Below are 27,378 nucleotides of genomic sequence, written 5' to 3'. Positions count from 1 at the left end.
ATATTTGGTAAAAAAATTAATGAGAACTCTCAAAATTACCTTAGAAGTCGCAATGCTATTGACAAAGCTAATTTGCTGAAAGCCCTTCTCACTCATTGTTAAGCACACTTCCCACCGTGGGTTGACTTGTTCGTGTACTACTTTCAGTGCGTTCCCAGTTTCATCTACCTTATCCTTCAAATACATATCCACATAGCTGCGGAATCCTTTTACCTGCATAGGGATTAAAGAGAGGAGTGTCAAAATAACGGGAAATCCAAACAAACCACAATGATGGAAAATGGAATCAGTAACAGACTATGAGAGGACTGGAAAGATGGTTCAGTGATTAAGAGTATTGCTGCTCTTGCAGAGGACCAGTATTCAGGTCTCAGCACCCATAAAAGTTCACAACTATCTTTAACTCCAGTTCCAAGGGAGCTGATGACCTCCTCTGATCTTACATACCAGGCATACATAGGATGCACGCATACACATGCAAGCAAAACATTCACACATAAATAAATTTAATTTAAATAGAATATGAGGGTTCGAGCCGGGCGGTGGTGGCGCACGCCTTTAATCCCAGCACTCGGGAGGCAGAGGCAGACAGATCTCTGTGAGTTGGAGACGAGACTGGTCTACAAGAGTGAGTTCCAGGACAGGCTCCAAAGCCACAGAGAAACCCTGTCTCGAAAAACAAAACAACAACAACAAAAAAATGAGGGTTCAAATATTTTTTTTTTAAAAATATTTATTTATTTATTATGTGTACAATATTCTGTCTGTGTGTATGCCTGCAGGCCAGAAGAGGGCACCAGACCCCATTACAGATGGTTGTGAGCCACCATGTGGTTGCCAGGAATTGAACTCAGGACCTTTGGAAGAGCAGGCAGCGCTCTTAACCACTGAGCCATCTCTCCAGCCCCTGGGTTCAAATCTTTTTATTTTAAAACTTTAGCTTACGTGTATATGAGAAAGGGGCAGAGCAGGGAGAGAAAAATAGGGTATGCACATGGCTGAATTGTAGGAGTCAGTTCACTCCTATCAATATGGGTTCTAGAGGATGGAACTCAGGTGCTGAGAGGCTTGCCTGGCCAGCACCTGTATCTGTTGAGCCACCTTGCTGGCTTAAAAAAAAAAAAAAAAAAAAAAATCAAGCGGAGCAGTGTTAGCACAAGCTTTTAGTCCCAATACTCAGAAGGCAGAGACAGGTGAATCTCTGTGAGTTCAAGGCCAGCCTGGTTTACAGAGCAAGTTCTAGGACAGCCAGGGCTACACAGAAAAATCCTGTCTTGAAAAACAAAAACAAAAACCACCAACACCAAACCAATTCACCTGGTGTAGTGACGAATGCTTTTAATCCCAGCTTTTGGGAAGTAGAGGCAGGCAGACCCTTGTGAGTTTCAGGGCAGCCAGAACTACACAGTGAGACCCTGTTTCAAAATACAAAAAACAAACAAACAAAATCCCAAAACAAAACAAAAAATTGTGTGAGCCATCAAGATAACTCAGTAGGTAAGTGCACCTAAGTTAAGCTTCATAACCTGAGTTCCTGAATTCAATCCCTGGGACACATACGGTAGATGAAAACTATTTGTATAAATTGTCCCAACCTCAACACACTTGCTGTGGCGTGTGCTATGCACATACACACACAAATAAATGCAAAAAATCCTTTGTGTATATGTGTGTTTACTCATGAGGTAAACTGGAGGCAAGAGATTGACATCTGGATCATTTCTCCAACTCCAACATAGTTTTGAAATAGAATCTCCCTGAATCTGGAGCTCACCATTTTGGCCAGACCAGAGGGCCAGTGAACTCCTCGGACCCACCCATCACTGTGCAGTCCTGTGGCTCCACAACTGGCTTTGTTTATCTGTACTGGAGACCTCATGCAGGCACAGCAAACACTTTACATATTGAGCTATCTCCCAGCCTACGAAGATTTTTAAAAACTACTAAAATGATATCCACTGATAGGTTGAAAGAATGGTATTTAAGGAAGAGAACAAGCATATTAAGGGCGGAAGGGATGCCTCAGCAGTTCAGAGCACTGGCTGTTCTTCAGAGGACCTGGATTTGATTTCCAGGACTCGCATGATGGCTCACACCCTCTTCTGACATCCATAGGCACTTCATACATGTTGTACACATACATAGTCAAGGCAAAACACCCACATACATAAAAAGTTTGAAATCAATCTTTAGAAAAACTAAGTTTTTTTTCAAGAAAAATCTTTCCTTCCAAACCTACATAGAGAAACCTTGTCTTGAGTCCCCTCCCCCTCAAAAGAAAGTTCTTTTCTCTTTAGCATGGTGGTGCACGCTTTTAATCTTAACACTTGGGAAGCAGAGCTAGGAACCCTCTGTAGGTAGAAGGCCAGTCGTCTATATAGTGGAATTTTAGGGCAGTCAAGTTTACACAATGAGAGCCTGTCTCAAAAACAAAACAAAAAGGTTCCTTTACTAAGTTTAAAACAAGATGATTTACGTGCGTGTGTGTGTCTGTGAAGGCACTTCCTTTAGTCCCAGAACTTGGGAGGCAGAGGCAAGTGGATCTCTGTGAGTTCAAGGTCAGCCTGGAATACAGAGTGAGTTGCAGGACAGCCAAGGCTACACAGAGAAATCCTATTTTGGGAAAAAATAAAAAAAAAAAAAAATAAAATAAATATGAGATTGTTTTCGAAAATTGTGTTACTCAGGTTTCTTTTCAAGAACTTATCCAAGAAGTTTTAAGAAAAATGTAGGTGGAAAACAAATTGTGTACTTGACAATGATCAAATTCCTTTGTAGTCTTTTTTAAAAAATATTTATTTATTTATTATGTATACAATATTCTGTCTGTGTGTATGACTGCAGGCCAGAAGAGGGCACCAGACCTCATTACAGATGGTTGTGAGCCACCATGCGGTTGCTGGGAATTGAACTCAAGACCTTTGGAAGAGCAGGCAATGCTCTTAACCTCTGAGCCATCTCTCCAGCCCCCTTTGTAGTCTTATTACCCAGAAAAATACTTACCGGCAGCTTATTTCCATTAAGGAAGACTTTGACATCTTTAGTGGAACCAGCAATATCATAGGCTCTTCTAACCATCAGTGCAACAATATCTTTATCCAGACTTTGCATTTTAAACTTAGATAAATCAGGTTGAAAGGTAATACATGTATAATCTTCTCCATTAAAGGGCTTGAGTTCCATGTCACCAGCTCTCCCCATGTTATCCATCCATGTCTATGGCAGGGAAGAACAGGAAAGATGAAAACGTCAATTCATTCACAAACAAACTATAAGGAAATAATTTAAGCATACGTAAAATAACTTTATGTGCCTTACAAACTGTTAAATTTAGTCAAAATTAATGTTATTATAAATGACTGTTCGATAATTTAAAGATATGTTACAAGATACCTATCTACTTACCTGTTTGAACATTTTCTTGTATTCTTTACTGGCTGTTTCCACAGTAAATTTGGTGCTGAATATGTTACACAGTTTGGCTCCATAGCCATTTCGACCACCTGAGCAAGTAAATATAGAACACTACTTTATTATTCAACTGAGATTTTTTTCATTTTATTTACTTTTTGGGTGCTAGAATGGAACCTGGCCTTGCCCATGCCCAGGCCAGCAATCTACCAACCACTCAGTTTCTTTAGTATTTTTGACATTTTATTCATTTTGTATTTAGGGATTTTGCCTGCATTTGCATGCAGTGCCCACAGAGCTCAGAAAAGGTGTCTGACCTCCTCGGACTGGATAAGAGGCACGGACGGTTGTGAAACACCATCCATCCAGGATCCAGGAGCTGGGAATTAACCCTAGGTTCCTTTTTTTTTTTTTTTTGGTTTTTCGAGACAGGTTTCTCTGCAGCTTTAGAGCCTGTCCTGGAGCTAGCTCTTGTAGACCAGGCTGGTCTCGAACTCACAGAGATCCGCCTGCCTCTGCCTCCCGAGTGCTGGGATTAAAGGCGAGCGCCACCACCGCCCGGCTTAACCCTAGGTTCTTTGAAGAGCTGCAAAGCAGCAAGTTCTCTTAACAGAGTCTCTGCCTCCCAAGTGCTGGGATTAAAGATGTATACCACCACTGCCTAGCTCTCCTCAGTTTTCTTAGTTGCTGGCAGAACTATGAAAGATAGGGTTTATTTTATTTATGAATCAATTTCCTCCTATCTCTCTTAGTTTTTTCCCTTTGGTTTTGAGACAGGGTTTCTCTGTGTTGCCCTGGCAGTCCTAGAACTCGCTCAGTAGACCAGGCTGGTCTCAAACACTAAAATTTTTATTACACTTATGTGTATGAGTATCTTGTCACATGCATGCTTGGTTCCACAGAGGTTGGAAAAGGGCATCAGATCCCCTGGAATTGTAGGTGCTCACAACTGAACCTGGGTCTTCTGCAAGAGTAACCAACTCTCTTAATCACTGAGCCATACTTTTAATCCTCACACCGCACAGTTATTAAAAGATGTTTTTCCAGCAACAGACATTATTTTCTATCGATACTCTACCTGTTACTTTCTTTTCATCATCATCGTAGTTACTAGAGGTTAAGAGCTGTCCAAATATGAGAGCTGGGACATACATTTTCTCAACTTTGTGTTCAACAACAGGAATTCCTTTTCCATTATTCCATATACTAATTAAATTATTTTCTCTAAGAAAAGATAGAAAATTTTATTATACTATAAATTTTAAACTATGCTTAACATTTGTAAATAAAATACATAAATCTATAAGTTTCAATTTCATTGTGACTCTACATATATCCCCTTAGAAGCTAGCATAGTCAATCTTTTCCACTACGCTTAGTTCCTAATATTCCTGAAATGGCATCCAGGGATGGGAAACAGAAACCTTTTCCAACACCTGGGTAGACACTGATAATGCTGAAAAAACATGAAATTTAAAAATACTAGTATAAACAAAAGAAAATGAATTATTCTCATTTAAAAGGACAAAATCAGGAAATAGTGATACCACTTTCAAAAATATCATCTGTATATTTCTACTTCTCTTAGTTTTCCCACCCAATAAAAAACACTGAAAAACATTTAAAAGAAAAAATATTACCAATAATTAACTGTCTTATTTGCTAACAAAATGTTAAAGTCACTCAAGCGATGTTTTACAAAAGATTTTTACTTTAAATTATGTATATGTGTGTGTGCTTATTGCACATGAGTTCAAGTGCCCACATAGATCAGAGGCATTGGATCACCCCACCCCCAATGTGAGTACTGGCACCAAACTCAGGTCCTACGCAAGAGCACCAAGTTCTTTAAACTGTTGATCCAGCGCTCTGAATCAGTTACTAGGACTTTTGTCTTAGTTATTTTGGGTTCATTTCCAGAACACTATACACACAACACATGCATATATATAATTGCTAAAAATGGGACACAAATAATAATACTGGTTTAAAAGCATCTATAAAAATCAGTTAAAACTAGCTCAAAATCTTATTTATTTACTCATTTATTCATTCATTTGTTTATTTATTTATTTAGTATGTATACAATATTCTGACTGCATGTGTGCCTGCAGGCCAGATAAGGGCACCAGACCCCATTACAGATGGCTGTGAGTCACCATGTGGTTGCTGGGAATTGAACTCAGGAACTTTGGAAGAGCAAGCAATGCTCTTAACCACTGAGCCATCTCTCCAGCCCCCCTAGCTCAAAATCTTTAAAGGATCGTTATCAAGTCATTACCTGCAATCAAGTGCGCAGTTATCATTAACAAAGACCCCACAAGAACGTTAAGCATAGTTTATGTCAGCACTGATTAGGCTAATAAAAAAATGTTAAATAGGCATCCTGGCCATCCCACAAAGGAACATGAGCATTTAAAACCAGAAATGTAAACCCAAATTATTCTCTACTACCATCTGCTGGTTTGCTGTTTCAATAGCATCATCAGAAAAGGAAAAATAAAAAAGAAAAAAAAAAAACCCTTAAAACATTTTACATTTTTAGACAACTGTTTATTGCAAATGCTAGCTGAACCACTGCACATTTAGGGATTAAGCGTCATGTTTATAAATTACTTTGAAATGGTTCAGAGCAAATATGGAAATTTGTTTTGTTTTCTGACAGGGCCTCACTATGTAATTCTAATTGGCCTGGAACTCACAGAGATCTGTCTGGCTCTTCCTTCTTTTGGAATGAAGGGCGTAGGCTATCAACTGGCATTTGTTTTGTTTTTCTGTAGTACTGGGGCTCAAACCATGGATTGTACATGTGCTACCACCAAGCTACACTCTCAGCCTTTTTATTAATTTAAAACTTTTATTTTGGGACATGGTCTCATTATATGCCTCAGCCTCCCAAGGAGCGTGGATTACAGATCTATACCACCAGGCCCAGGTAGAAAACTCTTGATGACACTGGGTATGGTGGTGCTCACCTTTAATCCCAGACTAGGGAAGCAGAGGCAGGCGGATCTCTGCATTTGGCCTGCATATCGAGGTTACATAGCACATTCCACCTTAGCCAAGAGCTACACAGTGAGACCCTGTCTACAAACAAACAAAAGCCAACAGGAAGCAAAACAAAACTACTAATAATTGTTAGTTTTAACTGTTGAGTACCCACAGGCTGTTCATTTTAGAACTCTGTCTTTCTGAACTTTTGCAAATTTTATTTTATTGTTTTTTTTTTTTGAAGCAGGGTTTCTCTGTGTAGCCCTGGCTTTCCTGGAACTCACTTTGTAGTCAAGGTTAGCTTCCAACTCAGAGACTGGCCTGCCTCTGCCTCCCAAAAGTGCTGGGATTAAAGGTATAACAAGTCACCATGCCCAGCAGGAACCTTAATTTATAAAAAGCTATCTTCACTAGTGATCAAAGCAAATATAACAAATAATATGAGCTTTAGCAAACAGAAGGCTAGCACTTACGGATCAATTGTGACTCTAATACAAGACATTTTGGGGTCCCTTTGTTTGTTGTCTGCAGCATTAACTGTAAGAAAATGAAATATACACTTAGATGACAGTTAAGTGCTTTAAAAACCATATTAGCTCTATAATATAGAAAATAAATACACAGTAACAAGGAATAGCATTAACAAGGTGTTAGTCTACAGCAACTTTTCTGGAGACAGAATCACATGCATTTCATGCTGACTTTGAACTTGTTATATATATATATAGTTAATAGCCTTGAACTTTTGATTTTACTGCATCTACCTCCTCAGCAACAGAATTACCACCTCACTGTTTTATTATAGCAATTTTAAAAATAATTATTTTTATTTTCTGTGCATGTTTGTGTGAGAATATCAGATCTTAGAGATACAGACAGTTGTGAGCTGCCATGCAGATGCTGGGTATTGAACCTGGATCCTCTGAAAAAGCAGTCAGTTCTCTTAACTGCTAAGCCATCTCTATAGCCTTCTACTATAATAACTTTGTTCATATAATTCTTTCCAGAGAAAAACTTAATTTTCTGAACTTTATATGACTTTCACTTTTTTGAGGCAGGGTCTAGCTGCTCTAGAACTCACTGTGTAGACCAAGCTGACCTCAAATTCAGAGACCTGCCCACGTCTACCTCTAAGTGCTGGGATCAAAAGCGGGAGCTGCCATATCCAGCCTGGCTGTCCTACTTTTGACAACTAATTACTTAAAGTAAGAGGAGCAGTGTCTACAGAGGGTTTGGTAAGAATGCTACTTAGGAATTTGACTTGTAGATCTTTATATAAAAATCCTTACTTACCCAGAATCTCATCGAAGATTTTATACAAACCAGGAACAAAAGTTACTTCCCTATAGTTAATGCCAACATCTTCATCATAAACCCACATTTGCTAAAAAAGAAAAAAAAGTTATTTTTATTTATTTATTGTTTTGTCATTAATAGCCTAGTCTGTCTTTCCTTTTGAGATAGTATCCCACTATGTAGCACAGGGTGGCCAAAAACTGGCTACATATTCCAGGCTAGTCTCAAACTTAAAGATCTACCAGTTTATGCCCCCGAGTGCTGAATTAAAGGCATGCAGCAACACATCCAGGAATAAAGTCTTCTTAGATAAAGGTTGAAATATATGTGTATGTGTTTCTGGATGTGCATGAACAATAGGTCAGTTCCGTGATGGACCCTCAGTGAGTGAAGCACAAAACACTAGCCTGAGAAAACATGCCATCCAACAATAGCGTGGTTTTACCTGGGTAACTAATTCCACAGAGCCAATGTAGGTATCTGGGCGGAGCAATATATGTTCCAATTGTGTTTTTTTCTGATAGATTCTTTCAATCGACAGTCTCTTCTTGGCATCTTCATTTTTCTTTTTGTTCATCTGCATATTTTCGTTTACAGGCTAGTCATTAGGGGAAGAAAAAGAAAACTGATTGCTTAACCACAACTTTATCAGAAATGATCGACAAAATACGCTAATGATAAACTCAATACGCTGTATCACAATCTGTTTGTGGGTCCATAGTTTTGAACAAGCAATTCCATTACAATCCTTGTAACTAGGTTCTAAGGTGTGTGTGTGTGTGTGTGTGTGTGTGTGTGTGTGTGTGTGCAGCGAGGGAGATGGAACCCGCGACAGGCCAGGCAAAAGCTCTGACCTCTGAGTCAACCCCCCAGGTCTTTTTTGCCATCCTCCTGCCTCCGTCTCCGGAGCAGCTGCCATTACAAGCGTGTCCCGCTAGGTCTGGCTAGCAGGTGTCCGATTCCACAGGTATCTCATTTCTCAGATCGAATACGGGAATTTCTTCCTTGAACAGTCTTTTGACGTCAGAAATAAACTACACTCAGTTTCCTTTCAGCCAATGGGCAAATACCTACTGCGTGCCCGCAGAGTCCCGGGCAGACAACAGCCGGTGTTGTCGGCTAGCAAGGCCAGCCCTTGGCCGCACTCACACCCAGAAACGGGACGTTTCCCGAGCCACACGGCCGGCCGGCTCCAGGGCAACTGTCACGCTCTGCACCTTCCGAGGTGAGGGCGGAGGAGAAAAGAGGGCCACGGCACTCAATTCCATGCGGCTCGGAAGTCACACGAGGGCCGTGAGAACACAGGGCGGCGCCGCGAACGAGCAAAACGCACGGCCCCCTAGAAGTCCGTGCGGACCCTAGCATCTCGTGAGGGACTTCGCCCTGCCCACGGCCCCCCTCGGTCCTCCACGGTCGAGGCGACCGGGTGACGGGATGCCGCCAGGCCGATCGCAGGCCTGCCCTCCGCCCCGGAGCCACGGATGCAGAGGCGGCGCCAAGGCCCCATCACCCAGGCCCACCCGCGAGCCGTACCTGCAACGGAGATAACTCCATGGTGACGGTCCTGCAGGGGGGCTCGAGAGTCCCGAAAGCGACGAACTCAGGGGGGAACGCGAGGCGACCCGCGACCGGACGCTGCTCCACAGACCCGCGGCGGTTAGGATAGTGCTTTCCTACTTCATTTGAACCTCCGTCTAGCCCGCCCAAACCAGAGCAACCAGTCACCGAGCCGCTCTCATTAGCGCCATTTAGAGGAACCAATAGTAGACGGTCTTTCATTCATACCTATTGAAGAGGCGGCCTGTTCGAATGGACCAATTAGGTAAGGGAGGCGGGAGAACCTTCAAAATGAACCAATCGTAGTTGCAGCGCAGACTGACAGGAAATTTTACCAATGAGAAAGGTCTATGTGCTCTGGACCGAGTACTCTGATGAGAGAAAACGTTTCGGGAGTGCAAAGCTGTTTCCTCAGCTGTCCGCCTGAATGAAATGATGTAGAAACGGGTGTTCATTCTTTATCTCAGATTCGTTAAAATTACAGAAATTCTCCCTTAATCGTTATGTAGGCAGCGAGAGGAATGAGTGTCCTTTTTTTTTTTTTTCTTGAGAAAACAGCGCGAGTTCTCGGTCACTTTGGTTAGGGCAGCGGCTCTCAATCTGTGGGTCGAGACCTCCTAAGGGTTTCACAGCGCATCTTCACATGACGATTCATAACAGTCGTAAAATTACAGTTACGGAGTAGCAATGCAATCATTTTATAATTTTATGGTAGGGGGTCAGCACACATGAGGAACTGTGTTAGGAAGACTGAGAACCCTTGGGGTTCCGGTTGTCAGCCCACCTCCCCTCTCCAATTTATTTTCAATGATAAGAGAGTTCTTCCGTCGTGGTCTTAGGCTTCCATACATGCAAAATATCCAGGAGCATAAACAACCCCTTGTGGAAGACGGCAGGATCATGACGGATAAAAGATTCCTTCATGCTTCTTCAGGGGAATGAGGAGCCGTCGGAACCCCTCTCAGTCTGCAGGGAGGGAACCCACCAGGGCCGTGCACTCCGCCTTCCAGGGCACTGATCAATCTGATATGAGAGGTTGGATTTGGTGGCTTCTGCCTGTGACCTCACCACTTAGGAGGCTGAGGCAGAAGGATTACCATGAGTTCCAGAGTTGAGCCCCTGTCTGCCCCTGCCACCTCCAGCCCCCACCCCTGCTAATTAATTTTAAATAACAGACATGAAGTGCTAGGTTGAATTTTTTTTAATTTTTTTTATAATTTATTTATTATTGTTTTATGTGCATTGTTGTTTTGCCTGCAGGTATGTCCATTCAAGGAGGTCAGATCCCCTAGATTGGAGTCACAGTTGTGAGCTGCCAGGAGTCACAGACAGTTGTGAGCTGCCATGTGGTTGCTGGGAATTGAACTCAGGTCCTCTGGAAGAGCAGTCAGTGCTCTTAACTTCTAAGCCATCTCTCCAGCCCCCATGGGTTGAATTTTTTTTTTATCACAGTCGTGTATAAATTAATACAATCTCATTTTCAAAATAAGATCTTTCTGGGTACTCCTGGCTAGCCTGAAACTTGCTGTGTAGAACAGGCTGGCCTTGAAATTCTGGCGATCCTCCTGCCCGTGGCGAGTGCCAGGGCCTCAGGAACGCACCACCACCTTGGCATATCAATTTTGACTGTGTTTGTATTTTCCTTTTTGCTCACATGTTACACGATGCTAGACAAACATAGCAGCATAATTTGAATAACTACTAATTTGGCTGAACCAGTTCCTTCTCTCTGCTACTTGTTGATTTGAATTTCAAGCACAATTTGCCAGTTGTGTCACCCCGATGGAGAAAGCGTCTTCTATTTCCTGCGTGTGGGGGAAACAGAAATAATAATAGGCTGGTTGTGGTGTCCACACATTTTTTTTTTGTTTTTTGTTTTTTGTTTTTTGTTTTTCGAGACAGGGTTTCTCTGTAGCTTTGGAGCCTGTCCTGGAACTAGCTCTTGTAGACCAGGCTGGTCTGGAACTCACAGAGGTCCGCCTGCCTCTGCCTCTGCTGGGATTAAAGATGTGTACTGTTATTCCTGCGTCACGGGGCCCCCAAAGACTACCACAGAGCCAGCAGCCGATGCAAACACATTGGGGCTTATTGATTACAAGTTAGCTAACCTGGACCACAATCCAACACACCACTGCAGCGGGTGGGGGAGAATGACCCCGAGGCTTTAGGGTGGGGGGGGGGGCTTTAAAGGGAAAAATCGCAAGCAGGGTGGCACAAGCCTTGGCGTTTGGGGATTGGGTGCAAGTATACAACTTTTGAATTTGTTGGTTGGGTGTAGGGGAAATCTTAAAACAGTAAAGACAGTGGTTAATCTGGTACCTACAAGGACATTTGAAGCAAGCGGATGTAAACAGATGTTGTTTGGGTACCCTGCTGGGTGACTTTGACCAGGCAGGTGTGAGGACCTGACTTTGCAAACTCTATTTTAAAGAAGGGGCTTAATCTTAAACCATTTAATGAGCAGGGCCTGATCTCAGCTCCAGAAATGTGCCATGATAGCAGAATTTGAACAGATACCCTGAAAATGGCCAATAAAGGAGGTAGGGAGCAGGGCCAAAAAATTTAACGAGGTCCAGATGTTCCTTGTAGGCATCCTAGATACCTTGTCAGTTATTAATGGCTTTTTTTTTTTGGGTTAGGTTTTCGTGCCCAAAAACTGACCAATGGTTTCAGAAACTACCTTACCCTACGCCCTCCTTACCCAATCCCAAGACAACAGGACATGAACTCCCCTGATTACTGCATTTCCCCTTTAAAAGTTCTGCCCTCCCGGGGCTCCCTGCCACACCATCCCGGGTGCTGGAAAGATGCTGGTCCAAACTTGAGTTTGAATATTGAAAACCCTCATGTAATTTGCATTGGAAATCCGGCTCCGTGAATTCATTTGGAGGACCAGAAACTTGGACATAACAGGCACAGTTTCTTGGGAAATTTTATGACTTTCCTGGGCTGCACTCACCTCTCTAGTTAAACTCAAAATGGAGTTTGTTCCATCACTGCCTGGCCTCTATGGCTATCTAGTGGCTTAGCTCTGCACTCTGATCTTCAGGCAAGCTTTATTTGCTACATCACAAACAAAATACCACTACATGGCTCAGCAGTTAAGAGCACTGGCTACTCTTCCAAAGGACCTGGGTTCAATTCCCAGCACCCATAAGACAGCCTACAGCTGTCTGTAACGCCTCTTTCAGGGGATTGGATGCCCTGTACAGACATGCATGCAGGAAAAACACCAATGTACATAAAATAAAAATAAATAAATTATTTCTCTGGCAGTGGCAGTGCACACTTTTAATTCCAGAACTCGCGAGGCAGAGACCGTCGGATCTCTGTGAATTTGAGGACAGCCTGGTCTACAGAGCTAGTTCCAGGATAGCCAGAACTACGTGGAGAAACCTTATCTCAAAAAACAAAAACAAACAAATAAACAAAAAAGACAGGATACGAACCTAAATATAAGGATAATAAGGAGGAAAGAGTGATCCACAGGAAAAGGAGCCAGAGCAGGAGGGAAGCAGAGGTTTGTCTGGTCCCTGTGTCTTCAGGCTCCATTTCAAACTGGTTAGATTTGTTGGCATGAAGAAGTATTGGTCATGGAGAGCACAAATCCCATTCTTAGCAGCAACCAGAGCTAGTGGTTTTGTTTTTCTGTTTTTGTTTGTTTGTTTGGGGGGGGGGAATGTTAGCAGTCAAGGAGTTGAGTTGGTCCTGAAGGAATTTACACTGATTTGAGCTGACGAGACAGAGAGGTGAATTGCTGTGGAATCTTTGTACACTGTGGATATGTATTGCTCTCACTGTTAATAATAAGCTGATTGACTGATAGCTAGGCAGGAAGAGATAGAGCAAGATAGCCTGACACAGAGAAAACGCAGGGAAGAGGAAGGGCAGAGGCAGAGGAGTAGCCAGCCAGATGCACAGGGAGCAGGAGACCATGTGCTGGGTTGAAAGAAGGTATGGTGGAATGGGGCTGGAGAGAGGGCTCAGAGGTTAAGAGCACCTGCTCGTTTTCCAAAGGTCTTGAGTTCAGTTCTCAGCAACTACACATGGTGGCTCACAGCCATTTATCTGGTATCCCCTTCTGGTATACATGGAGGCAGAATGTTGTATACATAGTAAATAAATAAATCTTAAAATGCAGCTAGTAACAGAATGTGGTATACATAATAAATAAATCTTAAAATGTAGCTAGTAACAGAATGTGGTATACATAATAAATAAATAAATCTTAAAATGTAGCTAGTAACAGAATGTTGTATAGTTAATCATAAATAAATGTTAAAATGTAGCTAGTAACAGAATGTTGTATACATAATAATAAATAAATGTTAAAATGTAGCTAGTAACAAGCCTGAGCTAGGGCTGGAGAGATGGCAGAGTAGATAAGAGCACTGGCTGTTCTTCCAGAGGTCCTTAATTTAATTCCTAGTACCTACATGGGGGCTCACAAACATCTTTTTAAAAAATATTTACTTATTATGTATACAATATTCTGTCGGTGTATGTGCCTGCAGGCCAGAAGAGGGCACCAGACCTCATTACAGATGGTTGTGAACCACCATGCGGTTGTTGGGAATTGAACTCAGGACCTTTGGGAAAGCAGGAAATGCTCTTAACCGCTGAGTCATCTCTCCAGCCCCTAAATAAATAAATCTTAAAAAAGAAAAACAAGCCTGAGCTATTGACCGAGCATTTGGAATTTATATGAAGTTTCCGAGTCAATTATTTGGGAAATGGCTGCGGGTTATTTGGGAATAGGTGGTCAGGACGGGAAAACTCTGCCTACGGTGAGCTGATGCAAAGAAGGCTTCAGCCCAGCTGTTTTAGTTCTGAGTCCCCAAAAAATCAATGTCCAGAGTTGCAAGAAGAGGGAAGGATGAGTTGAATAGGCCGTGGCTCATTAGTCTTCCTTTTAGAGGTCCCCTGACCTGTTTTCTGTAGATGGATTTATCTTTTTGGGCCACCAGCTCACAAAAAAATGTCATGTAGATTTATTATTAATTATGAAAGCTAGGCCTTAGTTTAGGCTTGTTTCTAACTACCTCTTCTGATTTAAAGTAACCCATATTTTTAAATCCACTTTCTTCCAAGTGCTTGTTACCTCATCTCCGTTTTTCTGCTTCCTCTCTGTCTGGCTAGCTCCTCTGCTGTTCTTCCCAGAGCTCTCTTTGTCCTGCAGTGCCACCTACACCTCCTGCCTAGCTATTGGCCCTTTAGGTTTTTATTAAACCAATCACAATGACACTGAAGAGGCCTAACTTAACATCTGTGCAGCCATGACAGGCTGCAGACAGCAATACTGGACTAGGCTTCACCCTTACAACAACCAGGAAAAACCACAAACTCTACCCTGCAGGGGACCAATCTGAATTGAGACAGACAGTGCTAGATGCTCCAAAATATTAAGGGTAGTTTGCATAACTTGTAAATAGGTTGCCAATTTCCTTGCAGCAACGCCAGCCAATACAAACCCCTGTTTGACAAGACTCCTGTTGCTCCATTCCTGCCCAATCAGGAGTTCAATCCCCATCTGAATCCAAAATTCCCTATTCCTTAAAAACCCTGCCATAGCTGAGCTCAGGGCTTTCCCTGGTTCAACTGCTGTGTCAGAACAGAGAGCCCAAGCCGGGGCAGGATGAGGGGAAGCCCCCTTCTAACCCCCACTCACCCGAGGAAGGGCACAGTGGGAAAATCCCTGCGCCACCGACTCAGTCGCCTTTCCCTTGAGAATGATAAGACAGAGCTCAGATGGAGATGATATCTATCAATATTGGCGCTTTGCCACTAGTGACCTCTACAAATGAGCAAAACCGGAACCCCAGCTTTTTTGAGAGCCCTAGGACTCTCATTTAATCTTTTAGACTCTGTCATTTTCACTCACCAGCCTGCCTGGGATGACTGCCAACAACTCCTTCGGATTTTATTTACTACAGAAGAAAAAGAAAGAATCCTTGAGGCTTGAAAATTAATTGGTTCCTGGCCTCGATGGCAACCGACTACCGATCCTGCTCTGATTGACCAGGGCTTCCCATTGACATGTTCCTATTGGTACTACCAGCTGGAGAAGGCAAGGGGAGACTCAGAGTCAACTGCCGGATTCTAATGACGGGGGAGGTCTCCCTGCAGCTGCCAGACAGTCCACTAATTTGGCCAAAGTTACTAATATACAACAGGAAAAGAACAAGTCACCTTTCTTAAACCGCTGGAGGCAATAAGGGCCTATACTCCCATGGATTCAGAGGCACCTGCCAACAGACAGGCGGTGGCCATAGCATTTGCTAACCAGGCTGCACCTGACACAAGACACAAACTTCAGAAAATAGATGGAAGGGCAGATAAGAGTCTTCAGGATTTATTGGCAGTGGCCAAAGTTTTATAATAACAGAGAAACCCAAGAGGGGTCACAAAGGAGGTTTGCAGTGGCCGAGAATGACAAACAAACCAGAAAAATGGTGAGGATCGTCCTAGCAGTCACCTTGGGGTCACTAGAGGAAAAGAGAAGACAACTCAGCCGCATCACTTATGATCCTGACCTGGGGAAGGAACGCCCTGCCTCCAAAGAGATCATGTGCCTACTGCAGGGAAATAGAACACTGGGCCAAGAACTGACCCAGAAGGCCCAGAGAGAAGGGTGGCCAGCATGGTGACCCTCGTGGCATACTAATTACAGAAGAGACAGAACCTGGAAATAATAGCAATTGGGGAGATGGGGCTTGGGCCCCCTCCCTGAACCCAGGGTAACCCTCAAGGTGGAGGGGAAACTTACTGACTTTATAATAGACACTGGAGCTCAACATTCTGTCCTGACCCAACCCCAGGGAAAACTGTCCCAGAAAAAAATTTGGGGTACAGGGAGCTACAGGAATGAGCCAATACTCTTGGATAAACCCAAAGAATGGGGGCTCTTAGAAAGACTGGGTATCAGCCGGGCGGTGGTGGCGCACGCCTTTAATCCCAGCACTCGGGAGGCAAAGGCAGGCGGATCTCTGAGTTCGAGGCCAGCCTGGTCTACAAGAGCTAGCTCCAGGACAGGCTCTAGAAACTACAGGGAAACCCTGTCTCGAAAAACCAAAAAAAAAAAAAAAAAAAAAAAAAGAAAGACTGGGTATCATATTCGCTTTTGGTCATTCCAAATTGCCCCTACCCCCTACTGGGGAGGGACCTCTTCACCATGGTTGGTGCTCAGATAACATTTGACAAAGACAAGGTCACCCTCACTGATCAGATTGGGCAGCCTACCCAGGTCCTCACTTTACAATTAGAAAATGAATACTGAGCCGGGCGGTGGTGGCGCACGCCTTTAATCCCAGCACTCGGGAGGCAGAGGCAGGCGGATCTCTGTGAGTTCGAGACCAGCCTGGTCTACAAGAGCTAGTTCCAGGACAGGCTCCAAAGCCACAGAGAAACCCTGTCTCGAAAAACCAAAAAAAAAAACAAAAAACAAAAAAAGAAGATGAATACTGAATGCAGACTATATCTGAGACCGCCACCCACCCAGCCAGACATAAATTTGTGACTAAGACAGTACCCAGACTTTGCTGAGACAGGAGGCATGGGTTTGGCAGAACACAGGGCACCCATATTGGTGGAGCTCAAACCTGATGCCTCCCCCTCCCAAATAAGACAGTACCTATACCCAGGGAAGCCAAGGAAGGGATTACACCCCATATTAGGCCATTGCTGGACTTGGGGTTTCCGTGCAGTGGTGGTGCACGGCTTTAATCCCGGCACTCGGGAGGCAGAGGCAGGCGGATCTCTGTGAGTTCAAGGCCAACCTGGTCTACAAGAGCTAGTTCCAGGACAGGTTCCAAAACTACAGAGAAACCCTGTCTCGAAAAACCAAACCAAACCAAACCAAACCAAACCAAACCAAAACAACGCCCCCCCAAAAAAAAACCAAAAAAAAAAAAAAAAAGAAAGAAACCTAACTCTGATGATTACCACCTAGTACAGGACTTGAGGGAGATCAACAGGTGGGTTATGAATATACAGCCCCACTGTTCCTAACCCCTAAACCCTCCTGAGTTTGTTGACATTAAGAGCATTGCCTGCTCTTCCAAAGGTCCTGAGTTCAATTCCCAGCAATCACATGGTGGCTCACAACCATCTGTAATGAGGTCTGGTGTCCTCTTCTGGCCTGCAGGCATACACACAGACAGAATATTGTACACATAATAAATAAATAAGTATTTAAAAAGAAAAAGAATTCACCCACCGGAAGGAAGGGATTACACCCCATATTAGGCCATTGCTGGACTTGGGGTTTCAGTCTGCCTGGAACACCCCACTGCTTCCTGTCAAGAAACCTAACTCTTGCTGGGCAGTGGTGGCGCACGCCTTTAATCTCAGCACTCGGGAGGCAGAGGCAGGCGGATCTCTGAGTTTGAGGCCAGCCTGGTCTACAAGAGCTAGTTCCAGGACAGGCTCTAGAAACTACAGGGAAACCCTGTCTCGAAAAACACAACAACAACAAAAAATGAATAAAGCTTCTTTGGTCTATGGCAGGGCAGAATAGAGGTAGACGGGAAAACTAAACTGAATGCTGGGAGAAAAAAGGCGGAGTCAGGGAGATGCCATGTAGGTGCTGAAGGATAGAGACGCCATAGAAACTTACCAGTAAACCATGAGCCTTGTGGTGATACATAGATTAATAAAAATGGGCTAATTCAAGATGGAAGAGTTAGCTAGAAATATACATGAGCTAATTGGCCAAGGAGTGTTATAATTAATACAGCTTCTGTGTGATTATTTTGGGTCTGGGCGGCCAAGAAACAAAGAGCAGCCTCCGCCTACAATGACAGGCTACAGACTAACAATACTGGGACTAGGCCTCACCCTTACAATTACCATGAAAAACCACAAGCTGTACACAAATCAGAATTGAGACAAACAAGTACTAGATGCTCCAGAACATTAAGAATAGCTTATATAACTTGTATATAGGTTAGAAATGTCCTTGCAGCAATGCCAGTACCAATCCCTGATTGACAAGACTGTTACCCCATTCCTGCCCAATCAGGAGTTCAACCCCACCTAAATCCAGAATTCCCCTACCCCTCCACCCTTTATTCCTTAAAAACCCTGCCATAGCTGAGCTCAGGGCTCTCCCTGATCCAGTTGCTATGTCAGAACAGACAGAGAGCCCAAGCTTGAACTTGCAATAAGGCTTTTTGCTTTTGCATGTGAACTTGGACTCCTGGTGGTCTCTGGGGGCTCATGATGTGGGCATAACAACACATCTTCACATGGTGTAAAAGAATATGCCATGACAGTTTTCAGAGATTTGAGGTGTCAGTCTCTCAGTAACTTCTTCAAGACTGATGAAAAGGTAACAAGGGAAGGAACAATTAAGAGCATCTCAAAAGAGGGTCCATCCAAGAGGCCAAGTAAACCTAACACTAGGCTAAAATCCAGAATGCAAGTCAGGAGGTAATAACTACAACTTTGTAGAGAACTAATGTGGGTTGCCCCTCTGTATGCCCTGAATATATTTTATTACCATTGGTCAATAAAAAAAATCTGCCTTGGCCTATGGCAGGACAGAATATAGATAAGTGGGAAATCTAAACAGAGATATAGGGAGAAAAAAGGTGGAGTCTGGGAGATGCCAACAGCTGCTGGAGAAGCAAGATGTGAGGTAACAAGCCACAAGCCTCATGGTAAAATACTAATAGAAATGGGTTAATGTAAGATGTGACAGCTAGTTAATAATAAGCCTGAGCTAATAGGACAAACAGTATGTAATTAATATTAAGCCTCTGAGTGGTTATTTAAACATCAGCTGTGAGACCAGGCAGGATAAGAAACCTCTAGTTAGAGAACATCACAAGACAAAGTTACATGAGAAAAATTTTTATATCAACATTAGCATCAGGGGGCTGGAGAGATGGCTCAGTGGTTAAGAGCATTGCCTGCTTTTCCAAAGGTCCTGAGTTGTTCAATTCCCGGCAACCACATGGTGACTCACAACCATCTGTAATGAGGTCTGGTGCCCTCTTCTGGCCTGCAGACATACACACAGACAGAATATTGTATACATAAGAAATAAATAAATAAATAAATAAATAAATAAATAAAAACACATTAGCATCAGTCAATATAACATAAGGTTAAACATAAAATTAGTGTACAATCAAAAGCAATTGTACAACTGGCTGAACCATGACCAAAGTTCTGCAGAAAAATATGTTAACTGTAAATAGTTGTTTATGTCGAATCCTACATAAGGAACACACCTGGAATCTTTGTAAAAGAAATCTGTTGACAGGCACAGTAGCAGCAGCACGCCTTTAATTCTAGCACTCGGGAGGCAGAGGCAGGCGGATCTCTGTGAGTTTGATGCCAGCCTGGTTTGCAGAGCGAGTTCTAGGACAGCTAGGGCTGTTAGCACAGAGAAACCCCATCCTGAAAAAAAAATTAGAGTCATCATCTAAGGAATTATCTGAACAGAAAGTATTTAAATGGCATTACTTGCTTCCAAGTATGGTGAACTTTGTATATTTGTTACCAATAATCAGCAATACCAGCAATTATTTAATGAACAAAACCAGACAGAGTATTTTTTTAAAAAAACGCAATTTTTGGTTAGGAACAGTTTGATAGGGTGAAATGTTAAAAATTGGGATTATTGTCTTAAATGGCCACTTCTAGAATTTAAAAACATGACAATGTGTTTTTGTTAATATCGAATTGTTACACCCATATTCCCAGATTATATAGTAGATACATTTTATATTGTTAGGCAGTGGGAAGAGACATTTTAATTTTAAATTGTATTCCCTAAAAAAATAAATGACTTTCAATATCCAAATTAAAAATCTTCCCAGGCTTGCTTTCTTCTCAATAAGCACTTCTCTCGAACTTTCCAGAGCGTCCTGAGCTACTATCCAAGGCAGTGACTCAGGTCAAGAGCAAATGACTCATCTTACGAAGTGTGTCTTGACCAACCAGAGTGCTTTCCCAAAATTAACTCTATTAACAGAACCTTTTTAAAGATCTCTCTATTTCCATTCCATACACTCAACCAACAGACAAAAGATGAAAGCAGTCAGCCACGTCAAATCTGTAATGAATATTTTTAGCTGTGAGCCTAGCCTTTAGTAGCTGAGCCATCTCTTCAACCCTGTAACAAATATATATATATAATACTTTTGTTTTTGTTTGTTTGTTTGTTTGTTTGTTTGAGACAGGGCTTCTCTGTCAGCTTTGGAGTCTGTCCTGGAACTTGCTCTGTGACCAGGCTGGCCTCAAACTCACAGAGATCCGCCTGCCCCTGCCTCCTGATTGCTGGGATTAAAAGTGTGTGCCACCACCGCCTGGCACAAATATTACATGTAACATGGACTGAATTAATAAAGAAGGCTAAAGCCAATTCTTTGTCCTTTTTGTCGATGGACAAATCTCTAGGTCACCACATACTGACAGCAGTAGGCATATTCCTTAATATTCGATTTAAAGATAGATTGGTTGTTTAGAGGCATAACTTGTAAAGCAATATAACCAAATTAAATGATCCTCTGCCAGTGCTGAGATTAAAGGTGTGCACCTGCACATTCAGCCACTTTTATTATTGTTTAACAGAATACCATGGCGGTCAGGTCTGGCTTCGAACTGCTGAAGTAGTTGAGGATGACCCTGAAGTTCTGATTCTCCTACCTCCACCTCTGGGATGCTGTGTTTGCAGGGTAGCACCACCCCAGGCTTTTCCCTCTTGGTCCTGAAAGAAGGGAAGTCACAGGAGCTGAAAGATTGGGATGTTCCAGACACAGAGAAGGAGACCATAGAGAAGGAGAGTTCCCATTGGCTAGTGGATGTCAAGGAGGAGTAAGGACTGCTGTGGGTATAAAAACATGGCCAAAGGCATGAAGAGGAGAGGGTTTATTTCATTTTACACTTCTCAGGTCACACTCTGTCACGGAGAGAAGTCAAGGCAGGAACCACAGCGGGGGCTACAGGAGAATGCAGCTTTCTGGCTTGCTCCTCCTGGCTTGTTCATTTTACTTTCTTATATACCCAGGACCACTTGCCCAGGGATGGCACTGCCCACAGTGGGCTGATCCCTTTCCCAACAATCATCAGTGAAGAAAGTGTCCCCACAGCCTTGCTGATAGACCAGTCTTATGGAAGTATTTTCTCAAAGTTTCTCATCTCAGGTGAGCTGGAGAGATGGCTCAGCAGTTAAGAGCATTGCCTGCTCTTCCAAAGGTCCTGAGTTCAATTCCCAGCAACCACATGGTGGCTTACAACCATCTGTAATGAGATCTGGTGCCCTCTTCAGGCGTGCACGCAGACAGAATATTGTATACATAATAAATAAATAAATAAATAAATAAATAAATAAATAAATAAATATTTTTTTAAAAGTTCCTCTTCTCAGATGACCCTAGCTTGCTTTTGTCAAACTAACAAAACCAAAACCAAAACACCAGCCAGAACACAGGAAGACCAGCGTGGGGAGCTGGTCCTGTAGCTCAGACCTCAGACTCCAAATGTAAGGTCTTATTTGAGGAAGAGAGTGCCTGGAGCTACCGAGTCCCGCCCTCCTGTACATTGCCCTCAGTTGGTTCTTGGTACAGCTGGGAGGAGTCCTAGCTATGGCTTTGAGACCTGGCGTAGCTCTACAGCTATTACCTCATTCTATCCTCTGATGAGTGAAGGAAGAGAGAGGGAGTCTTGACTGGGATCTTTGACTTCATGCCTGTCTTCCATCTCTTCAAGTTTTTCCTTTCACGATGTCTCTCTGTCTTTCTGTGCCTTCCTATCTCTCTGTGATATTCTGTGATTTTCTTGTTTGTGTTGTATTTGTGGTATATTCATGTGAGTGTGTGTCGATATACATGTACCTGTGTGTATTCACACACAGAAGTCAGAGCAGGGTTTAAGGTGTCTTCCTTGTTGCTCTCTGACTTAAGACAGGAGTCTCTTACTGAACGGGAAGCTTATCATTCTGGTTATGGTGACTTGCCAGTGAGCTCTCTCTGCCCTTCAGTACTGGGATTATAGGCATAAGCAGCCACATCCAGCTTTTTACTGGGTGCTGGAGATCTGAACCCAGGTCCTCATGATAGCAGAGCAAGAACCCACTGAGCCATCTCCCCAGCCCGCTTAAACCCTCTGCCCCTCAGCTTCTTCCTTGCTAATCCCCTCTTCCCTTCTTCTCTCCTTCTACTCTACACCAGCATCCAATCTTTGAGTAAATCCACTCATTATAATGATGCTAACAGTTTATAAACCACTTTCTTCTATCTAGAGCACTAGTGTACAGAGATGCCTCTTTTAATCCTTCTTTTTTACTTAAAAACTTGAGGGCTGGAGAGATGGCTCAGCGGTTAAGAGCATTGCCTGCTCTTCCAAAGGTCCTGAGTTCAATTCCCAGCAACCACATGGTGGCTCACAACCACCTGTAATGAGGTCTGGTGCCTTCTTCCGGCCTGCAGGCATCTACATAGACAGAATATTGTATACATAATAAATAAATAAATATTTTTAAAAAACTTGAAAAAATCTCTCTCTCTCTCTCTCTCTCTCTCTCTCTCTCTCTCTCTCCCCTCTCTCTCTTTCTCTTTCTCTCTCTCTCCTCTTTCTTTCAGTTTTTTGAGACAGGGTCTCACTGTTTAGTCCTGGCTGTCCTGGAACTCACTTTGTAGATCAGGCTGGCCTCAGACTCACAGAGACCCACCTGGCTCTAACTCCAAAGTGCTGGGATTAAAGGCACACGCCGCCACTGCCTGGTGAAAATGTATTTATTTTTATGCTCATGAATATTTGTCAGCATGTGTGTATGCGTACCATGTGTGTGCAGTGCCTGAGGAGACCAGAAGAGGATGTTGGATTCTCTGGGACTGGAGTTACAAGCAGTTGTGAGCCATCATATGGGAGCTGGGAATCAAAGCTGGGCCCTCTGCAAGAGAGGCAGTGTTCTTAATGCTGAGTCGCATCTCCAGCTCCCACCTGGTCCTTCTCAGCAGCCTCACAGAGTGAATCAGGGCTGAGAATCACAGATGTCAAAGCTGAGGTCAGTCATAATGAAGAGGGAAGCTCACAGGGCACAGCTGCTAAAGACAGAGCTGGGCTTTCGGAACCCTCGGCTCTGACAGAAGGAAGCTGGGGCTCTCAATCTCACAGCTGCAGCGTACAAATCCGGGAACAGAGATCTTCTCCATTCTTGGTCTACTGGGTTCCGTCTAGTGTACGGCCCGGCTTTCCGATGCTCTTACATATCATAACTAGGTATAAGAATCTAACTGCACTGATCTGGAGAGTTGCTATCCCCAAATATCAAGTCTCTGGATATCGAGACAGGACAGGCTGAAGGAGTGAGGCCAGGCTTCAGCAGTAAAGATGGGGGCTATGTGATTAGGGGATTCAGGAGGTACTAGAGTCTCGTTTCTGGGGCCACATAGTCCTGCCCCTCTGCCCTTAACTCTCCGGTCCCCACCAGTCAGTCATCTTTCAGAGTATTCTTTCTTGGCCAAGGACAAGACCGTAGCAGAAGAGATTCCTGGAATGAAAAGATGGGAAGGTCCTGGGGCTTCCCCCTGAGAGTTAGAGCTTAGTTCCAGGGCTGTATCTTCAGCACCCTGACCGAGAATACAGCCGGAACCATCAGGTTGGCTCCACAGCTGGGTCATGGGAAAGACACATCAGCCTCAAACACAGAGACCTTGGCCACGGCAGCTAGAGGGACAGGGACTTAGTGCTAACAGCATTGCCCAGTGATGGGAAGAGTTTGAGGAAAACCCAAGGCTGTGGCACCTCTGTGTGTGTGTGTGTGTGTCTATGTGTGTGTATGTGTGTGCGCACATATGCAGGCATGTGTTGAAGGTTAGGTTGTCTCACAAATAGGTTTAAATCACATTTAGTTGCATATGACCTTAGGCCAATCTTTTAACTGCGTGGAACTCTATATCACGGTTTATAGGGTTACCATGGTAACTAATGACCACAGAGGCTAATGTACTGACACCATCCCTGCCAGACATAGTGTTAAGTGAGCATCATGACTGTAGTTTTTCCCAGTTCTCTCAGGCGGGGCTGACGTTATCCCTCAGTTACAACTGAGGGCATTTGAGGAGAAAGAGAGAGTTCACTTTGCCAAATCTCAGAGCTGGTTCCTGTAGTGTGGAGCTGCGGGCCGGCTTTTCGTCATGCCTGAATCCCACATGGTTAGCTTATGCCCCAAAATAACAACACACAAATTGTATTCTTTTAAACACTGCCTGGCCCTTAGTTTCAGCCTCTTACTCACATCTTGACTAACCCATATCTAATAATCTGTGTAGCACCACAAAGTGGTGCCTTACCAGGTAGATTCTAGCGTGCGTCCATCTTGGGCTGGAGCTTCATCGCATCTGGCATCTCTCTGAGGAGAGGCACGGTGGTCTGCCTAACTTAAGAGAGGCGTGGCATCTGACTGAGCCATCTACCTCACTTCCTTCTTCCTGTTCTGTCTACTCCACCTACCTAAGGGCCGGTCTATCAGATGGGCCAGGCAGTTTCTTTATTAATTATCCAATGAAATCATCGGATAGATAGAAGACACACCTACATCAGGTTCCCAGCAAATCCAGGAATCACTGTAGGCAATTTGGCTTCCAACTCACTTGGCCAGTCATGGTTCATAATACTCACTGGACACTTACTATGTGTTGGGTACCATTTTGAGCATTTTATAGAGAATCTTTTTTTTTTTAAACTTAATCATCATAGCGACTCCATGTAACATTCACTTCCTATGAAAGATGAGGACGCTGAGGAACAGGCTAACATCTAGACTTTGTTGACAGGAACACAGCCCAGGCAGACTGACTTAAAAGTTAGCACTACTGCTGAGCAGTGGTGGCCGCACGCCTTTAATCCCCTTACTTGGGAGGCAGAAAGCAGGTGGATCTCTGTGAGTTCAAGGCCACCCTGGTCTACAGAATTCCAGCACAGCCGTAGCTGTACAGAGAAACACTGTCTTGAAGATTTAATTTTCCAAAACACTTTATTTATTTGTTTGTTTTGTGTGTGTATGAGTGTGTGTGTGTGGTGTGTTGGATGTTAGTGTGTATGTGTGTGTGGGTATGGGTACTGTGTTGGATGTTACTGTGTGTGTGGGTGTGGGTGTGAGTACTGTGTTGGATGTTAGTGTGTATGTGTGTGTGTGGGTGTGGGTACTGTGTTGGATGTTAGTGTGTATGTGTGTGGGTGTGGGTACTGTGTTGGATGTTAGTGTGTGTATGTGTGTGTGTGTGGTGTGTTGGATGTTAGTGTGTATGTGTGTGGGTGTGGGTACTGTGTTGGATGTTAGTGTGTGTATGGGGGGGTACTGTGTTGGATGTTAGTGTGTATGTGTGTGTGGGTGTGGGTACTGTGTTGGATGTTAGTGTGTATGTGTGTGTGGGTGTGGGTACTGTGTTGGATGTTAGTGTGTGTGTGTGTGTGTACTGTGTTGGATGTTAGTGTGTGTGTGTGGGTGTGGGTACTGTGTTGGATGTTAGTGTGTATGTGTGTGTGGGTGTGGGTACCGTGTTGGATGTTACTGTGTATGTGTGTGGGTGTGGGTACTGTGTTGGATGTTAGTGTGTGTATATGTGTGTGGGTGTGGGTACTGTGTTGGATGTTACTGTGTATGTGTGTGGGTGTGGGTACTGTGTTGGATGTTAGTGTGTGTATGTGTGTGGGTGTGGGTACTGTGTTGGATGTTAGTGTGTGTATGTGTGTGGGTGTGGGTACTGTGTTGGATGTCAGAGGACAACTTTCAGTCATCTGTTCTCTCCCTTCCCCCAGGTGGGTTTTGGGTATTGAACTCAGGCCCTCATGCTTGGTAGCAAACACCTTCACCAGTTGAGCTGCTGCCTCATTAATCTCCTTTTTTGGAAATGAACTTTAGGGTTTCAGGAGATGGCTTAGTGAGCAGGGTACCTACAGAGAAATCCTGCCTCGAACCCCGCCCACAAAAGTTTTGGAGTGTTTTGCTTACATGTATGTTTTTTGTTTGTTTTGTTTTTCTTTTTTCCAGACGGGGTTTCTCTGTAGCTTTGGAACCTGTCATGGAACTTACTCGTCCAGGCTGTCCTCAAACTCACAGAGATCCGCCTGTCTCTGCCTCCCTAGTGCTGGGATTAAAGGTGTGCGCCACCACTGCCCGGTGCCTACATGTATGTCTGTGTACCACGTGTGTGCCTAGTTCCCTGGAAGCCAAAAGAGGATGTCGGACCCCCTAGAACTAGAGTTGCTAAGAGTTTTGAGCTACTGTATGGGGACTAGAGACTGAAACCAGGACCTCAGGAAGAGCAGCCAGTGTTCTTAACCCCTGAGCCATTTCTCCGGCACCAATAGTGACTATTTTAAGCAATGTCTCGTGAACACACTTGAACACTTTTTTACAACACACATTTGATTGGGAGTGGGCATCTGGGTGTGGAATTATGGGTTGCTTCCAGGTAGCTGTACATGTTTGCCTTTTTACTGACAATATGAAAGCCCCTTTACTCTACAACCTGGTATTGTCGGTATTTAGAGCTTTACCACTTTGGTGGCTCCATGGAAGAGGTCTGCAAGTAAGCAGAAGGCTATGTGCAAACTCCTAGTACTGGTGGGAAAGAGAAGACACAGATGCGAGATAAGGAAATATGGTTGTGGGTCTGGAGAGATGGCTCAGCGGGTAAGAGTACTGACTGCTCTTCCAGGGGTCCTGAGTTCAATTCCCAGCAACCACATGGTTCACAAGCACCCATAATGAGATCTGGTGCCCTCTTCTGGCCTGCAAGGACATATGCAGGCAGAATACTGTATACATATTAAATAAATAAAACCTTAAAAAAAAGAATATATGGGTGTGTATAGGCAGGTGTTGTTGGGGTCTTTCTGCATTTCAACCCTTCTCTAGGGTTTGCTGAGTCAAAAGATTTATAGAATCTTTAAGCTTGGAGCCCCTTTGGGGTTTTCTCTTGGCTCGGAGGTCCCTTGGTAGAGTTTCTTTAGTGGGTAGGAAGCCCTTTGTTCCCTAGAGTTGGGAGGTCAGGAGGCAGGCCCTGGAAGCCCTCTAGTGTATGGAGGAGAAAGAGCGGGTTTTCCACTTTATTTCTGGGCTTCTGACCTTTCTGGCAAGTGGCTGCCCTTCTCTTGACAGGACTGGTA

The 27,378-nt window shown here is 43.8% G+C and overlaps 1 protein-coding gene across 1 annotated transcript in view; it reads right to left on the bottom strand.

Annotated features, from left to right (window-relative positions):
• Window positions 1-9,363, bottom strand: part of Top2a (DNA topoisomerase II alpha) — a 32,651-nt gene extending 23,288 nt beyond the window's left edge. The window contains exons 1-8 of the mRNA XM_038326418.1: window positions 9,232-9,363; window positions 8,144-8,296; window positions 7,696-7,786; window positions 6,876-6,939; window positions 4,490-4,635; window positions 3,406-3,503; window positions 3,004-3,216; window positions 40-213 (exon numbers count right to left, since the gene is read on the bottom strand). Of these exons, the coding sequence (XP_038182346.1) occupies window positions 40-213; window positions 3,004-3,216; window positions 3,406-3,503; window positions 4,490-4,635; window positions 6,876-6,939; window positions 7,696-7,786; window positions 8,144-8,296; window positions 9,232-9,252 (960 nt within the window). The 5' untranslated portion in view covers window positions 9,253-9,363. The remainder of the gene's footprint in view (window positions 1-39; window positions 214-3,003; window positions 3,217-3,405; window positions 3,504-4,489; window positions 4,636-6,875; window positions 6,940-7,695; window positions 7,787-8,143; window positions 8,297-9,231) is intronic.
• Between the last annotated feature and the right edge of the window lie 18,015 nt (window positions 9,364-27,378).

Source organism: Arvicola amphibius, chromosome 4, assembly GCF_903992535.2.
Source record: "Arvicola amphibius chromosome 4, mArvAmp1.2, whole genome shotgun sequence".
Classification (NCBI taxonomy): domain Eukaryota; kingdom Metazoa; phylum Chordata; class Mammalia; order Rodentia; family Cricetidae; genus Arvicola; species Arvicola amphibius.
Note: the sequence above shows the minus strand (reverse complement) of the source record. Positions and strands in the feature narration are given on the sequence as shown.